The 18,805-nt window shown below is 38.8% G+C and overlaps 1 protein-coding gene and 1 long non-coding RNA gene across 24 annotated transcripts in view; one reads left to right on the top strand and one right to left on the bottom strand.

The window, feature by feature from the left end:
- The window catches only part of celf2 (cugbp, Elav-like family member 2), a 198,404-nt gene that overhangs the window by 51,887 nt on the left and 127,712 nt on the right, over positions 1-18,805 (bottom strand). For all 23 annotated transcript variants that reach the window (XM_049473836.1, XM_007234989.4, XM_022671581.2 and 20 more), the window contains one exon: positions 9,649-9,845. In XM_049473836.1, coding sequence (XP_049329793.1) covers positions 9,649-9,845 — 197 coding nt within the window. The remainder of the gene's footprint in view (positions 1-9,648; positions 9,846-18,805) is intronic.
- On the top strand, positions 5,041-5,596 carry LOC125796422 (uncharacterized). Its single transcript, XR_007435351.1, has 3 exons — positions 5,041-5,108; positions 5,181-5,402; positions 5,551-5,596. It is a non-coding gene; the product is annotated as an uncharacterized LOC125796422 (long non-coding RNA).

The raw sequence follows: 18,805 nt of genomic DNA, 5'->3' as shown, positions 1-18,805 counted from the left end.
CATTAGCCATTTTGGAATCATGATGATGCTCCACTGACTGTTATAGGTGGAGGAAAGCTGCTACTGCACTATGTAACTAGCTAGACATTTTGTTCTATTGCTTTTATATAACAGTTTCTTTTTTTTACAAAATGAATAAAGAAAATAAATCAAAGAACTTTAAGAAATTAAGAATGAATATGCTTTATATGGACTGTGCCTTCCGCCAAAAAGTAGTTCCACCACAATTGAAACAGAACTGAAACTTAACTACAAAACGGTGTATGGTTTATACAGACTAACATCACAAAAGTTAGCTTGAAAGCAAAATTGGGAATAAGCGAAGATGGTGACGTTAGGAGCGTGAAATAACGCTAATACTCTCCTCTCCTGCTCCGTGGAGTCGTCTTCAGGTGAACGCTGCCCATTTTTGAGCATTTCTGCTTGTTTTGCTGGGTGGTGTTGGTTTTAGCTAGCCGGCTGAACTGTGGTTAGGTTAGCGTAGCTTGCTTTAGCTCAGCATTAACTTAACCTAGCCTGGCTGGTTAGCGTTCTGGCTGTCAGACGGCATTAGCCGAGTGATTTTCTTTCCCTTTTTTCTACAAAAGACAGCCAGCGCTGCGGGCAAGCGTGCCGTGGTTGAGCGCTAGCCTATGCTAAGCTAACGCTGCCACTGATGCCGTTGATGATTCTAAGCTGTCCTGTGTATATACGCCGTTACTCTGCAACGCGTTGGCAGAGTGATACAGGTTTAGTGTGAGAAGGCCGTTATGTTATCACAAATATCATCACAGCTAGAACACTTCTCGACCGAATCAGATTGTGAGGTCGGAACTAACTGTTCTATAAATTAGTATAAATCCTGTAGTTCTAGTCTACTGCCTCAGTCCACATACTCCTCTTTCTTCAGATGCTGCTTCTGGATCTCTCAGCTTGTCTGCAAAAGCATGTGTACAGCTGTCTATGAGGTGGCACTCGAAGCTTGATTTCTATATACTGCAGTGGTGTAAACTGTAGAGTTCTTATGTAAAGCTACTTTAAGCTGCACCCTTTGCTCTCGCAGCTTCTTCATAGAAAGGAACTGACCAATAGAACAGTCTGTCATGCTCAAAAAAGGTTTCGGAGAACCTGTGGGATTCTCTGAAGTGATTATGTTGCTCCATCCAGTATCTTTGTGGTTGGTTGCAGTGGTAAAACTAATCAAAAATAAACATTTCGACATCTAGTGTGGAGCTTTCTTAGAAAAGTAGATGCTGTCATTTTAGTAAAGTGTGTATGTGTTTGTGTGTGTGTGTGTTTGAGTGCGTTCTGCATTCATGACCTCTCTCTTCTTGCATATTTATCCTTTAAGCACCATAAAATTCCCTTCTTAGCCACAACCAGGAAATACACTGCAGTGTACGTGATTTTACACTCTGCCTATCTGTGTGTGTGTGTGTGTGTGTGTGTGTGTGTGTGATGTCTCAAGCGGATTGCTGTCAAAGCCAAGATCAAAGCCTGCGAAATGTGAATGCTGTAAATGTGTGTGGTGGTGTGAATTTTCTTTTTTAACACCTCAGAATTTATGTACACCACAGCTGTTACAGTTTAACTCAGAGAGGCCCATAGAGGGCGCTGTGGGGGCTGGACTAAAGCCAGCCCATCCAGGCTTTAGTGATGCTTTAGACATGATGATATTTAATCAGAATTGTGATAAAGCAACATGGACAGCGCTATGTCTCTCAAAAGTGAAGCCACCATGGCCTATCGCCTCCTCTGGTGAGTTGCAGTATACTGTGTGGCTCCGCCCATCCTTATGTTTCAATGACAAAACAACCACGCCCAATTTTTTCTAAGAATTTTCTACTCTATGCTGAAATTCCATCTTTAGGGTCTAATTCCAACAGTTTTCTCTGTGCTAATTATTGACACCTTATTCTGCTATATTATCCTACATTTCTACTTCTCTGCAGCAACCTTTGACAACAGTATACTAAATTGATTAAAAAAAAGATTGCAGGAATCCCAGTCGAAAGTTTTTATAGTCAGTACAGATGAAAAACAAAGGCATTATACAAATTCTAATCAAAGCTACAATGCTGTTTTTTTTAACTAATTGGGTTCTTCTGATCGCAAATGGCAAGAATAATGTTTAATGTTAAAATAAACAACTGTCCCCATATGAGGACTTTTTTTTTTTTTTTGCAAAAACGACTTCCTGTGTAAAGACAAAGTTTAGCTGTTACACTTTTAGGTTCTGCTAATCCCAAATAGCTAGAAGAATTTTAAAATTCAGACCAAAAAATGCCTGGGTCTCAGGGGGATATCATAAGGAGGTGGGGATACACTTAGGAAATAAGTGATTGACAGGTAGCATTGGCTAAAACTACTGTCTGCACTACATGAAATAGCAGAAGTCAAGTTGTAGTCAAGCTAGTTAATTATACTATTAGTGATCATGTGGCATTTTGCTGTTGGTTGAACTAAGAGTCACTTTTTATCAAATTCTGAACACAGTTTGATTTTTGTGATTTTTTTTTTTTTTTTTGAGTGAAATTGGTGGAAAATAGCCATTGTAATCTAATGAGCTGTTTAGCCAGTGGGCTAATGTTAGTGTAGCTAGATGTGTGACACGTGTGTACTCGCTGTCATTCAGCAGTCTCGTCACATTTATGTTCTTGTTTGGGTCCAAATAGCATTTAAAACATTATTTTATTGTCTATTAAACTAAAGCATGGTACCTCAGTAGCTTAGTTAATCTTAGCTGTAAACAGAAATGATCTTTGGTATTGTTAAGTTGATGAATATACCCTTATGAACTGATTTACAGCAGAATGGGAATACAACACACACTCTCCAACTCTTCACTGTCCAACACACACACACACACACACACACACACACACACACACACACACACAGCCAAGTGATTACAGAGAGAGAGAGAGAGAGAGAGAGAGAGAGAGAGAGAGAGAGACTTTGGCAGAATTAAACATGGACTCATTCATGCCTGGCAGCAGTACAGCATATTCAATGGCCAAAACAGCCTACTTCCCAGCATTCACACACACACACACACACACACACACACACACACACACACACACACACACACACACACGCTAGTAGTAACTAGTAAAGAAATATTTATTAAGTCAGACCTGCTCTTGATTTTAACTTCCAAAAAAAAACTCAAAAACAATTCAGAGAATAACTCTACTAAACACACACACACACACACACACACACACACCAACACACAGTTTAACCTGCGACTAGTGAGTAATTGGTCCTGGGTACAGAGCTAACAAAGCTAATGGCTGCTCTAATCGGCTGTGACGCTTCAGCAGAAACCAAATACATCATAATTCAATCAACACACACACATACACACACAAAGCTAAACTGATATACGCTATTTGTTGGAGTAAATCCCTTTACTGTCTAGAAGAAAAAAAAAATCTACTAGATTTGTGTAAAACAAAAAAGTAAAAATAATCAGTTACTTGTCTGGGTCTATACAAATATCTGAATAAAACAATATGTTTGATGTGTCAGTTATCATATGGAATTTATATTTTTACTTTATCTGTCAAAGGTCCAAATGAAACATTTAAATTGATTCAATTAAAAAAATAATTCGAAATTCTGTTATTTATTTCAAAGATTCACACCTGAACTATTGTAATGCACACAAACACACACGCACACACACACACACACACACACACACACACACATATATTGGAATACATTTTAATACATTAGCATAATAGGCCTGTACCAGACCTCTGAAGGCACAACACCCACACACACACACACACCTGTATTATTCAGTCTCAGCACTGTGTGACTGAAAAGGATGTGTTCACACTGCTTCATTCATTCACCATGGTGCACACAGTGTGTGTGTGAGTGGGGGGTGCGGATGGGTGTGTGTGTGGGGAGGGGGTGTATTAGGGACTTCAAAGGAATACATCTTTAGTAAAGAGGCACACACAGCTGCTGAGCTCCATTCAGCCCCGACCGCTCTCACATCATTCAATCAACAAGGGCCAACCTGTTTCTGCACCCGTACGTGTGTGTGTGTGTGTGTGTGTGTGTGTGTGTTTGTGCATCTTGAGCTCTGATAAACAATTCTTGCTTCTTTCCTTCGGGTACATTTATATTCTACATCTTCATTCCACACACAGACACACACACAGGGTGATCTGTTTAGAGGCACCTCCCCATCGTCCCATGTCCCACTTCTTACACTGACACACCGGACGAGATAGAGAGAGAGAGAGAAGGAGAAAATGAGAGGGGAAAAGATATAGAGAAAGGGAGGGGAAGATGAAGAGAGGGAAAAAGAGAGGATGAGAGACAACAGCAGAGAAGCGGAAAAAAATAAGTGACTAAAATCTGAAAAGATATGGAAAGAGGAAAAAGGAAGGAAAAAAAGGAAAGAGAGAAAATGAGAAAAACATTGAACAACAGAAAGAGAAGGAATGAGAGAATGTGACTTAAGGAGGGAGTGAAGAAAAAGAATAGGAGAGAGACAGAGAGAGGAACAGAGGGAGTTATGGGGAAAGAGTCAGATAGAAGACAGAGAAAAAAGAGTGCAAGTGGCTAAGAAAGAATTGAGAGAGGGATAGAAAGAGAAAGAATTTAAGATTAATAGAAGATGGATAGAGAAAGGGTGGAAAAGGGGAAGGACAAAAATGAAAAAGAACAAAGAAAGAAAAGGGTAAAAAGAAAGAATGAGAGTGAAAGTAAAAAAGGAGAGAAAGAAAGGTAAGAAAGGGAGGATAGAGGGTAAGATAGACATAGTAAAATTAAAAAAAGGAGAGTAAAGGGACGAGAGATAACGAGGGAGGTTTGGGTGAGAGAATTAGAGATAGAAGGGTGAGAGAGGGAGAGAGAAAGATAGAGAGATAACAAGAAGGAGGTTTGGGTGAGAGAATGAGAGACAGAAGGGTGAGAAAGGGAGAGAGAAAGAGATAGAGAGATAACAAGAGGGAGGTTTGGGTGAGAGAATGAGAGACAGAAGGGTGAGAGAGGGAGAAAGAAAGAGAAAGAGACAACAAAAGGGAGGTTTGGGTGAGAGAATTAGAGATAGAAGGGTGAGAGAGGGAAAGAGAAAGAGATAGAGAGATAACAAGAGGGAGGTTTGGGTGAGAGAATGAGAGACAGAAGGGTGAGAGAGGGAGAAAGAAAGAGAAAGAGACAACAAAAGGGAGGTTTGGGTGAGAGAATGAGAGATAGAAGGGTGAAAGAGGGAGAGAGAAAGAGATAGAGAGATAACAAGAAGGAGGTTTGGGTGAGAGAATGAGAAACAGAAGGGTGAGAGAGGGAGAGAGAAAGAGAAAGAGAGATAACAAGAGGGAGGTTTGGGTGAGAGAATGAGAGACAGAAGGGTGAGAGAGGGAGAGAGAAAGAGATAGAGAGATAACAAGAGGGAGGTTTGGGTGAGAGAATGAGAGACAGAAGGGTGAGAGAGGGAGAGAGAAAGAGATAGAGAGATAACAAGAAGGAGGTTTGGGTGAGAGAATGAGAGCTAGAACGATGAGAGAGGGAGAGAGAAAGAGATAGAGAGATAACAAGAGGGAGGTTTGGGTGAGAGAATGAGAGATAGAAGGGTGAGAGAGGGAGGGAGGGAGGGAGGGATGGAGAGAGAGAGAAATGGAAAGAGAGAGAGACCGAGAGGGGGTGAGAGAGGTGAGAGAGCACTCCTCTTTTTTTACTGAAGGATTTGTTCAGTAACTGTGTATAATTTAGCTAAAGCACCTGAAGCCGTGTTTAGTGACCTTCCCTAAATCAGCCGAGGGCACAGGCCTGATGAAACCTGAGCCCCAGACACACACACACACACACACACACACACTCACACTCAAGACTTAAAACACATTCTTATAAAAGGAGGACATACTATTTTTAATTATCTGTCTGATGTGGAAATAACCAGAAAAAATGCCCAAAATTCTAAATACATTTGAATAAGTTACATTTCATAAATGATGTTTATCATAATTTCTTCAGTTGTACATATTTAATTATATTACCTCCGTCTCTAAATATTTTTCACATGAGGATGAAATGTTCATATTTTTAAATATGTTTAAAAAGAGCAAAAGTTTGATGGGGCGTCCTAATTTTCTGACACACTCCAACCAAATGCATACATTAAAATTCTGTGTGAGAATGAAACTGTGAAAAACAACCTTTTTCAAGCTTTTAGTAACAGAAGTTTCAAGCTAGTCAAGCGTCTCAGTGCTTCAAAGCACAGGAGTGTTTTATTTCCCTCAAATACGTCTTCAAACTCACGCCAACAAAGCCACGAGACATTTATCATACATTAAACATTACTAGCTTAAACACGTTTGATATTTCTCCACAGCGAGATCCTTCTCAACTACAAAACTGTTTCCTTTCACTTTGTGTCTTCAAATGAGCAAAGAACATGAACTGACTCCTAATTTACAAAAAATATATCAACACTACCAAAAACGCAATATATTTAAAAAGTTAACAGCAAAAAAAAAAGAGTGTAAAATCATTTCATCAGATCATTGTCGGCAACAATTGTAGACACAAAGTGCAATACAGTATAATCTCATGAAGGGGGTATTAAAGATTTATGACCCATATTTAAGATATTTTCATTTGCTACATCATTTTCTGCACCACGCTTTTTCTTTTGCGATCTTCAGTCAGAATGAATTCATCTGAAATAACAACACACTGAGCATTAAACCAAATGGACTGTTTATCTCAGTCAGAAAGCCAAAAAAAAACTCGTATCAACAGCCTGAAGCGTACAGTTGAAAAATATGGAATGCTCCTCATCCCTACCCTAGGCTTATAATGCGCTCAACTACATCTGGACAGAAAGCACATCAAATTATTTTCTTTGTGTTTTGATTCTACATCACATGCAGACATCCAGACCACAAAACACAGCAGGGCCCTGCTGATGTGAAAACTTTGCGTCCAAAATCCATTTTGCAGGGTTAAAAAGTGTAATAATATTAGAACTCAGATAATATTGACAGAAGAATTTAATATGTATAGAACTCCCAATCACAAAACTGCTTTTTATTTGATTATAGACAGTATGAACACAAGATATTTCATGTTTTGTCTTTTTTACTTCGTATTTTACAGACTACAAGGATCTTAATAAGGCGCACCATCAATGAACGTCTATTTTCTGGTCTATTTTCATACATAAGCTGCACCGGATTATAAGGTGCATTTATTCAGCAGGTCTTGCCGCTGTGAGCGCTTAAATAAACAAAACTGTAATTCTTTAAAAAAACGAGCGCTGGATGTTAATCCCTGGATCTTAAAGATTTCTCACCTGAAAAAAAGTTTATTTGGATGAGTAAAGTGCTTCCGTATACAATAAGATTTCCAATATTTTTGTGCGGTTAGCAGCAGCGCTTAGCGGTAGTGTACACAGCCCCACAGTGCTACACTGAGGAACCCTGATTGTTTTGGTAAACCATGGCGCTATCAGCTAGCGGTTCGTCCCATGTAGCTTGTTTTCAACACAATAAACATGTAGGCTACAGTCTGATAATGTTCACCTTTGAACAGCGAAAGATCTAGCGCGGCGGTTAGCGGCTAATGCTAATACTGCTGGAGAACTAAACCAAAACTCCTGTATAACACTGTCCTTACAACCTGACTGATGGAATTAATACATAAGATGCACCGGATTATGAGGCGCTCTGATGATTTTCTGGAAAATTTAAGGATTTTGAGTTCTCCTTATAGTCAGAAATTGCGTATTGCGAAATCACTATTCCCAATACTTTTTTTTTTTTTGGAGGACGAAATAGACACAGTGTATATTAATATCTTAGAGACGTCTTTTCCAGGGACACCCATGCATTTTTCAACAATACAATGCAAAACCACATGCTGCACACATTATTAATCAATCAATAAATTAATCAATCAACCTGTATTTAAACACGGAAGCACATTGAGGGTATTCCTTATTTATAATGTGGCCAAATACAGAGCAAATAGGGATGGAATTATATATATAAAAATATATATATTAAGAGATTTTACTACTAAAAATAATATTAATAATAAAATAATAATAATAATAATAATAATAATAATAATAATAATAATAATAATAATAATGTTATGAAGTTTATTGAATATATTATTAAAATGATAGAATAGAGCACACTAAGTACAATAAAAGGGGTAAAATATTATAGGAAAAAAAATTATAAGAAAATATAAAATACAGCATAAATGAATAATAGTAAAAGATAAGAGATAATCACAAAAATAAGTAAAAACAAGTCAATCCAAAATAAATGTTATATATTTAATATATTAAGCAAAAATAAAACAAATTGCAGATGTAAAAAAAAAATTTAAAACAAATGAAGAAAATTACTCAATTACAATTTTACATTAATTGTATGGTTTGTTTTTGTGACCAATGATTAACATAACAGTCAGTAGGAACAGAAGGTAGCTGTTCCTAATAAAGTGGTCATTGAATGGAAGCGGAAGGTAGACATTTTTAAGTGGCTAGTGAGTGACATCCAGAAAGGATATATAAATCTGTCATCATTTATATCAATGACTGGAAGCTTTAGACTGTACCATGACTCAATTAAAAACTAGAATTAACACAGGAATCTATTCAAATGTTCTTTCATCCGAAAGTGTGTGACCGGCAAGCTAATATTTGTTTTTGGCTTAATTGACGCTACACAAATGAATGATTAAGCTGCATATGAAAGAGCTGTGCTCTTTTTTCTCTAGTCACAAGAGAGTTCCTATTTAAGCAGAAAATTACTCATGAATACTCATACTGATGGACCAAACGGGTGGAGACAATTACAAGGACATGCCACTGCAAAAATAAGCATTAACCCCATTAAACTCCATCTTTCTGACACACGGAACTGATCCAGCCTCTCTAAATATACATCTGATATCATCTAAATCTAGGTATTGTGATACACACTAGTAGAAGGCGGAGCTGTTTTTTTTATTTTACCAAATTGAAAACCTCTAATATATTATCAAGAGGAAGATGGATGATCACAAGCTAAACCGCTTGGATTTTTGCACCAGGAGTGGCTGAAAGTTATCTAAAAGCAGTGTGTAACACTGGTGGAGGAGAACATGCTGAGATGCATAAAAACTTGTGATTAAAAACAGGCTTATTACACCAAATATTGATTTCTGAACTCTTAAAACTTCATGAAAATTAACTTGTTTAATGTTCTTTGCATTATTTGAGGTCTGAAAGCTCTGCATCTGCTTTTTTATTTTTTCAGCCATTTCTAATTTTCTGCAAATAAATGCTCTAAATGACAATATTTTTATTTGTAATTTGGAAGAAATGTTGTCGGTAGTTTATAGAATAAAACCACAATGTTTATTTTACTCAAACTGATTCCTGCGAACAGCAAAATCAGAGAAACTGATTCAGACACTGATGTGGTCTCTTAATTTTTTCCAGAGCTGTGTATTAATAATACTCTAAATGTAGGTATTGTGATAGTATATACTGAGGAGGCGGAGCTACAGTCTCTCAGGGGGAATATATATATATTAATAACATTCATAATTGTAGGTATTGTGATGATATACACTGAGTTGGCAGAGCTACAGTTTTTCATTAGGGTGTGTGTGTGTGTGTGTGTGAATGCACGTTTGGCCTACCTTTACTCTGTGGAGGGTTTTGGCTGCGGTCCCTCAGTATATTGATCTGGTAAACGGCTCCGTACGGCTCAAACAGCTCCTTCAGCTCCTTCTCTGACCACGAGCGAGGAATCTGACCCACAAACATCTTAATGGCATCCGGGTCCGGCTGGTCCGAATGCTCCAGAGCCCCGTTCATCTTACCAGCTGTGCCGTTACTGGAGAGAAAGACAGAAACAGCGAGCGAGAGAGTTAGTTTTAATTAAGGTCTTTTAATATCCTCGATATGTATCAGAATATTTCTTCTTTTTTTTTTTCTCGGGAGTGGTGGATGTGTGAGACAGAGAACACCTTTTATTACGATATATATTAAGAACAGCCAGCGTTAGCAAAAATCTTATACTGAACATTTGCACATTTAATTGTGAGAAAGAGACACACATATTCATCTCTCCAAAAAGACCTTCATCAGAAATGCTTCAAAGGTCAGCTAGAACTGTCCTGTTCCATCTCCACAAATCACACATCACTGTCAGAGCTGGGCAGGCCCCAGGGGAACCCGGGAGCCGCTCTGCTTTAGATCTGATTTTGGGTTTCACTCTCTAGCAAACACTTTCCAGCGGCCGGTTTTGGACTGACCATTACATTCTCACATTCTCAGAGACGTCTATAGCAGATGCTCCAGTAAAACAGATGTTCATACAAAACACGGCCAACAGCACTTCCTCATGACCCATTCTGGAACGTGTCAAGCGTTCAGACCAAAGGTCTTTCGGTTCCAAATGTTTTTGTGCTTATGGTCAAATGTCCCTATTAAGCTGAGGTTCACCCATTTGACTTGGCACTGGTGCTGAACTATAATTAGTTCTGAGCGATTAATTAAATCACAATGTTCATTTTTGGTCCAACATGAGTTTAGACACCACTAATCTAGACTTTATGGTCCAACAATACAATTCTGAAAGATTATACACATTAAATGATGGTCACTTAAACGACCATTCTCAGAATTTTGGCTGTACATATTGACAGATATGGATGGATGGATGGATGGATGGATGGATGGATAGATAGTGGCATAGTAAAGATATACATTTAAATGACATAGTGTAGTACATATTGTTTGTAGTACAGAATAGTATAAGGTATAGTAAAGTAAAGTATAGCATAAAGTAGTATATAGTATAGGTGTAACAGTGTTGTATATTATGAAAGCTAAATATATCACAAATATAACATATTATATAATGAGTCATATATTTAATGTTTTGTAAAGTATAATATATGAAATTATGTAATACAGTATACATGTATGACTATTGTAAAATCCTACACTGCAAAAAACTAAATCTTAGGGATACTTATCTTAATCATTCTTACTTAGAATTTTTACCTTAGTTTAAGTAATTTGAACTCAAAATAAGCACAATCAAGCAGCAATCAAGTTATTCTGATTCTTTTTTTTTTTCAAAAACAGTGACTTTTTTTGCTTGATTTAGATGTTACTTCACTCATTTTGAGACTTTGCTATTGCTTTTTGTAAGAAATCTTACTAAGAAATTTTTGTTTACCCTATTGGCAGATTTTTTTTTTGCTTTATATACATATATTTGTCTTAATTTGCATATATTTTGTCTAGTTTTTGCCAATGGATTTTTTGCAGTGTATATCATACTGTGGCCATTTCTACACTGATGCTACTATGTGTGCAATTAGAGAATGAGAGCAGAAGGGCAGACAGGAAGAGATACTCCCCACCCCGTTATGCTCCTTGCTGCTGAATCCAAAAATATACCAAATCCATACTGAGAAGTGAAAGTCTGACAACACTGAGCGCATCCCGCTTCATTTGTAATCAGAGAAGGATGCAGAATGACACAGCACTTCTCCTCCTTCCACCACCACAGCTGCTCGCATCCTGCCGCTAGAACCGCATAATCCATGTAGAACCAATGCTGTTTAAAGGAACCGTTAGGAAAAAAAAAAAATACATTTGGCAGATTTTCCCTTAAGCTTTACAGCAGTATGGATTGAATGAAGGTCTCACTATAAGGTCTCACTATTAGGGTTAGGGTTAGGGTTAGGTCCTCCATCCACAGTGTCACATGTGTACCAGGAATACATCATAAAAGGCTAATATTACCATCCACAATGGCATGCCATTCTTGATTAATTGATAATGGGTTGAAAGTGATCTTGTAAACTTAAAAAGGAGACATGAGTAAAAATATATACACAAATTTTGTGATGTGAGAGAGAGAACAATAAGTGCACAATGCACAATGACAAGGCCTGACAAGGCTCCACACGACAGTGAGGCCTTCTTCTACTGTAGAGCCAACAGTAAGGAAAGAAAGAGATAGAGAAAGAAAGAAAGAAAGAAAGAAAGAAAAAAAAGAAACAAAGAAAGAAAGAGAACAAAAGTGCACCAAAAAATTAAAACTACTACCTAAGGATAGCATATCTACCATAGAGTAAAGCTGAGAGGCCCATAGCTTATGTGAGATGTGTGCAGGAGAGCAAGACGAACAGAGATGAAAAAGAGGAAAGAAAGAAACAGAGGAAAGAAAGAAAAGAACCCAACACAATACAGATTCTTAATTAGTGTAAAAAGGAGGACGCGGTTTATTCCTCTGAACGCACCGTGAGCCATACCCCGCTCAGAGATCCAGCCACAGAGCGAGGGAGCGAGATAACGAGGGGAAATGAATAAAGGAAAGCGAGAAAGAATGGAAGAGAGAGAAATAAAGGGTGAGAGAGGCAGAGAGAAAGAGAGAGAAAGCACACACCTCTGAACTCTGTTCATCCATCTCTTGCAGAAGGAGCCGATTCGCTCGGCCGAGACGCCGAAGTCTTTCAACGATTTAAACGACATCGCCCGGTTAGCGCCCGGTCCCCACGGCAACCGCCTCCCAATAAATCCCCCCTAGCAGTTACCACGGCGATAAGGGCACCCCCCTCCCTCAACGCCAATCAGGAGCAATAAAGGCAGGAGAAACGAGCATCGCACGAACCCGGGGGCCACGGGCGCAAGAGAGAGCGCAAGAGAGCGCGGAAGAGGGGAGAATTAGATAAAGGGAAATTGAGATAGAGAGAGCGAGAGTGAGCGAGGGGCGAGAGAGAAGGGACAGCGAGTGTCAGGGTGCTGCGTGAGTGCGTGCGCGCTTGTCTCACACACAATTGCTAATTGTTCTGTTTTACGAGGTCCAACTCCAAGAAGACAAAGGCGCAAGTCATAGGGACGCCTGGCAGGACCACCACACCACACGCTCACACACACACACACACACATATATATATATATATATATATATATATATATATATATATATATGTGTGTGTGCAAGAGGCCTAAAGGTCTGTAAGTAGACCAATACTTACACTCTTACAATGTATTAGTTTCAATATTAATTCCACAGCAGTTACTGAATCATTTATAGCAGTTGCTTTATTATATTCAGTTGCAACTATTATGAGTCGGTTATAATGTTTACCGAATTATTTAGAGTCCTTACTTAATCACTTATTATCATAAGTAAATAATTTATACAGTAGTCAGTACGGAATCATTTAAAGCAGTTACTGAATCTTTTTAGTAGATACTGATTTGTTTATAGTAATTTCCATTTGAATTTGAAGTTGTTACTGAATCTTTTACTTTTGCTACTAAATCAGTTGTATCAAGTACCTTATTATTTACAATCTTTACTAAACACTAATTTTCATACTTAGTAGTAGTTAATAGTCATTTAGACACAATAAACAATTTACAGCAGTTGCTGAATATATCATATATTATTTAACAAATCATTTATAGCAGTTACTGAATCATATATTTTAAATAATAAACCAGTTATTGTCATTGAATCAATCAATCATAATCCGTGATTAATTTTAACAGAAGATACTTGAACATTACTGGATAATTTATAGTATTTACCATATCATTATAGAAGTTGTTAAATCATGTGTAGTTATTCTTTGATCTTTATATCATAGATATAAAATAATTGTATTGTTTAGTTACTGAACCAATTATAGCAGTTGCTGAATCATTTGTAGATGTTACCTAACTTAGTGTTACAGCTCTAAAATAAGTCCAGGGTTCAAGAGGTTAAACCAGACTGGGGGTGTGGCTGGCCCCTATAAAAAGATATAAATACATACACAAACACACACAAACACACAGGGTCTGTGAAAGGCATGCCCGGGCTGCTTGGTGGTAATATATGAAGGACATTTCCTCAGTGTTGTTCTCTGCTATCTCTCACACACTGCCCTCTCTCTACTGGTTAAGGATTGTGGAATTACAATGTGTGTGTGGGTGTGGGTGTGAGTGTGTGTAAATGTGTATGTGTGTGTGTAGGTCCTGGGGCTCAGATTAAGTTGTCAAGTGGATCCTCTCCTGCCTCAGCATTCTCTTCATCTCTCTCTCTCTCCCTCTCTCTCTCATTCTCTCCATCTCCCTCTCAATTTGAGCCAATTGTCTGCCTTAATGGCTTAACTAGACTTTCTATCACCCCGTGGGCCTTTAGAGTGCGTGTGTGAGTGTGTGTGTGTGTGTGTGTGTGTGTGTGTGTGTTTGTGTGTCGTACTGATATAAAGAACACCTCAGCTTAAATCAGCACTGTGACCACCTCAAGGCTTAGCAATAAAAACATCTCTACACCCCCCCCTCCATCTCTCTCCCTTTCACCCTCTCTCTCTCTGTCTCTCTCTCTCTCTCTCTCTCTCTCTCGGATGCTGGATGTTCACACTAAATAGAAGCAGTAGGAACAGAGGAGCTGTGACAGAGGCAAAAACAGAGCTGAGAAATAGCTTAGAAATGAATAAAGTGGAACGACCAGTACATCCAGTGTAATAGTAAAATTCTCATTTTATAAAAAAAATAATTTTAAAGGAGAGAGAAAAATCCTCTTAATTTTTAATGGAATGTCCCAAATGTCTAAAAACGACAAAAACTGCTTATTTTCGCAGATCCTTCTACTATAAAATTAGCAACAGTTATCACTTATCATTATATATTTTTGTTTTTGTATTTTTTTTTCTATAACATCCATTGAAGGCTGCACTTATCTAGGTTGTACATACATTTTTTATACCTTCTAATAATTGCCCTTATAATACTGCAGACAAAGATGTGCAAATGTATACACACAGTTTATTTAGTCCCTGTATAGAAGTGCTGCCAATAGAATAGGACTCCCTGGAGAAGATAACCATGAATGTATTGGCATCATGTGTAATGCCAGGTGTGAGCTAGGGGGTATAAAACCCCCCTAGCCCCCCAACATCGAGTCACTGTGTTCTCTGTAATGAAGATGTTTTATCCAGTACATTTAGGATGAGGTTGGTAGTCAGAGATAAGGTGGGGCAGTGATCATCCAAAATCCTGACCTCACTATTGATCTTGTCAGTGCTGATTGCCATCAAATCCTCACAGTGATGCTCCAAAACCTACATTAAAGCATTCCTTGGACACTAAACAAAAGCACATTTAACTCTTTTTAATTTCTTTCATTTCTGAATAAGCAATGAATGAGCAGCTGTCCCAGTACTTTTGTTCATATACAGATCAATCAGATTTCAGTCTCATTTCCCCAATTATTATGATTATAATCAGTTGATTTACCATTTGTAACACCTGCAGAAGTCCACGTCTGCCAGGACGATGTCAAAATAAACCCATAAAAGCAGCGATAATTAAAACGGCTTGAAAACGATGAAATTTGCCGGCTGTCGCATCTCCTCTGGTCCTTAAAGCCAGCAGCCCTTGAGTGGCATGCGATTGGTGTAATTTGTCCGTCCGCACTGCCTCTTCAACACCGCCTACTCAAAAGTAATAACATGCCTACGGCACAGACGCACACTGTCATTGCTAACCAAACGGTGAGCTGCGTCTTGCTTCCAGCGGAGCTGGAAATGCGACTAAAAGGCAAAAAGACAGTGCCCTGAAACTCCGAGATGGAAAAATGAAAAATCACTCCAAGCAGAAAAGTAAAACTCGTCTGCCCTCAAATGCTTCAGCACTCTCTCTAACTCGTCCCTGACACTTATGGGGTTGTTAGTGAAGCTAGTATTATGTGAATGTGAGGTCAGTCACAGCGTCGCTCGCGGCTGATCGGCCTGGAAGTGAACCCGCAGAAATAAACTGTGCGGATGTGCGGATATAGAGTGAGAAAGTCTGTAGCTGTATATAAAAGACGACAACTTTTACTTAGGAGCAAACTCTTGGTCTTGCAGGCGAGCGGCTCCGAGTTTCTCAAGCTATTAACTGGGTTACAGCGTCAATTACAAATCAAACACGATTCATGTTTGCCTTTCACTTTTGATCCAAACAGCTGATTGGTAATTAATTCTCAAAAACCCATCTGGATCAGAACACAACTGAGTACAGGTCTGTTTGCCTCATTATTGTTCATCTAATTAAGGCCCAGATTGTTGGAAAATTAAATACAAACTAATTTACTTGGGGATTTTGGTAAGGAGGAAAATAGTGGAGTTTGATGGAGTCTGATGTAATGTGTTCGAGATACTATGGTACAGTAATATGTTGGTGACTGTTGGTGGAATGTGCATAATCATTGATAGAATGCTGGTATTTGCTGGTGATTGCTTGGCAATTAGTTATGGAAAGTTGGTGTTTTGTGGTGGATTGATGGTGGAGGTTTTTAGTGATTGCTGTTCTAATATTGCTGAGTGATGCTGGGATTTTAGTATTTACTGAAGGAATGCTTGTGACTACAGTGGAACGTTGGGTCCTGTTAGTAATTGCTGGTGGAACTGTGATTGTTGATGGAATGTTGGTCATGTTGGTGGACCGTAGGTGAATATTGGTGGATTGTTAGTGATCATTCTCTGTGGTTATCATTGATGATTGCTGTAGGAAATGATGTAACATACTGGTGGCTGTTGCAGAATTATGTAAATGATGTTTGTGCTGGACGCTGACATTTTTCCTGGTGAACGGTGGAATTTGGTGGGAAATGATGGTGCTGCTGTGCTGGGTCGGTATGTTTGGGCTGAAGAACCGGAGAGGAATCTGACACACACTCACAGACTAACAAGCCCACCAGATCATTACCGCACACCCAACCGGCTCCTCTCAGCCGAGCCGCAGAGAGTCACACAGGTACATTGAAATGCAGGTAATTATGATCTGACTGAGAATCCTTCATATCTTCTTTTTCTGTACTGAAACACACACACAAACACACTCATACACACACACACACACATATATATATATACACACACACACAGCTAGCTGACAGGCAGCTGGGGGAAGAACATGTAATTTCCTCCGTTAAAAATGTGCAGCTGAGAGAGCTGACAAGTGTGTCTGTGTCTGTGTGTGTGTGTGTGTGTGTGTGCGCACGCATGTGTGTGTTTGCACATGCCGACGGGAGAGAAAGAGGTGTGTGTGGGCATGCATGCGGTGTCCAAAAACAGGACGGTTCTTTTTTTAACCATACCATCAGTGGAAGTTGCCACCCGCCTGTCAGACAGCTGCTCGCTCGCCCTCCCTCTCTCTCTCTCTCTCTCTCTCTCTCTCTCTCTCTCTCTCGCTCTCTCTGTCTCTCTCTCGCCCGCTCTCTCTCTCTCTGACGACAGGTGATGCTTTAATGCTAGTCATCAGTAAATCTCTATGATCCTAATTAAGCTTACTGGAGGCCAAAAACGGCTCTATTTCTGCTCATCCAGCCAAACAAAACACAAAATCTCTCTCTTTCTTCCTCCTCTTAGCTCTCTCTATCTCTCGTTCCTCTCTCTCTTTCTCTCTCCCATCATCCCATTTTCCAGCTTTCCCATCTCTCTTCTCATTCCATCTCTTTTATTTCATTTCCCAGCTTCCCTGTGGACAGGAAAACTCAGGCACTTTGATGGCCTTGTTTTTTTTTTTTTATATCTGCCAGGTTTTGCCTCTTTTCTAAATTGCTCAATTGAAGTGTGTGTATATGTCTTTATGTGTGTGTGTGTGTCTGTCTGTCTATATGTGAGTATGTGTGCACACAAGCCAAGGTTGCGCAGTCAAGGCCTTTGCAGCAAGATGGTCCCTGTCATCGCAGTCATTAACCACAGCATTCACTCATGCGTCAGTGTCAATACAGAAAGATAAAGATGAAAAACGGAGGAATAAAAAGAGAATGTTAGAGAAAGAGAAAGAGTTAGAGAGAGAGAGGGAGAGCGAGGACAGGGAGAACAAATCGGAATAAAACAGCTCTAAATGTTGGTGATAGTGAAATTTGGGTGATAGCTGTAGAAATGTGATGAGTGTTGGCAGAATGCTGGTGATGACTAGAACCATGGTAATTGTTGGTAATGGCTGTAAAATGAAGATGATTGTTGGAAATGGCTGTAAGATTTTGATGATTGTTGATAGAATGCTGGTGATGGTTTTAGAACTGTGGTGATTATTGGTAGAATACCAGTGACAGCTTCAGAATTAAGATGATTGGTGATGGGATGTTGGTGATTATTGATGAAATGGTGGTATCTGTTTAAATGTTGGTGGTGGAATGTTGTTAATTACTTAAATTTTTTGTTAATTGTTAATAGAGTGCTGATTGTTAACGCAATGTTGATTATTGCTGTAAAATCACAGTGATTGTTGGCAACTTGTTAGTAATTTCTGTGATGATTGTTGGTGACCGTTTGGTGGAGTGTTACCGATAAAGTAAAGTTTGGTAGAATGTTGATTACTGCTGTAGAATCATGGTGATTGTTGGTGAACTGTTAGTGACTTCTATAGAACTGTGATGATTGTTGGTGACCGTTGGGTGAAGTGTTACTAATTGTTAATGGATTGTTGGTAAAGTTTGGTGGAAGTTTGATTACTGCTGTAGAATCATGGTAATTGTTGGCAAATCTTTAGTGATTTCTATAGAACCATGATGGTTGTTGATGACCGTTGGTGAAATGTGGGTGATTGTTGGTGAAATTTTGGTGAATGTTAATGGAATGTTGATTATTGCTATAGAATCCTGGTGATTGTTGGTGAATTGTTAGTGATTTCTATAGAACTGTGATCATTTTTGATGACTGTTGTTGGAGTGTTGGTGGAATGTTGGTGATTGTTGGTGGAATGTTGGTGATTGTTGGTGGAATGTTGGTGATTGTTGGTGGAATGTTGATGAATGCTGTAAAACCATGGTGATTATTAGTGAATTGTTAGTGA

This window comes from Astyanax mexicanus, chromosome 2 (assembly GCF_023375975.1).
Source record: "Astyanax mexicanus isolate ESR-SI-001 chromosome 2, AstMex3_surface, whole genome shotgun sequence".
Taxonomy (NCBI): domain Eukaryota; kingdom Metazoa; phylum Chordata; class Actinopteri; order Characiformes; family Acestrorhamphidae; genus Astyanax; species Astyanax mexicanus.
Note: the sequence above shows the minus strand (reverse complement) of the source record. Positions and strands in the feature narration are given on the sequence as shown.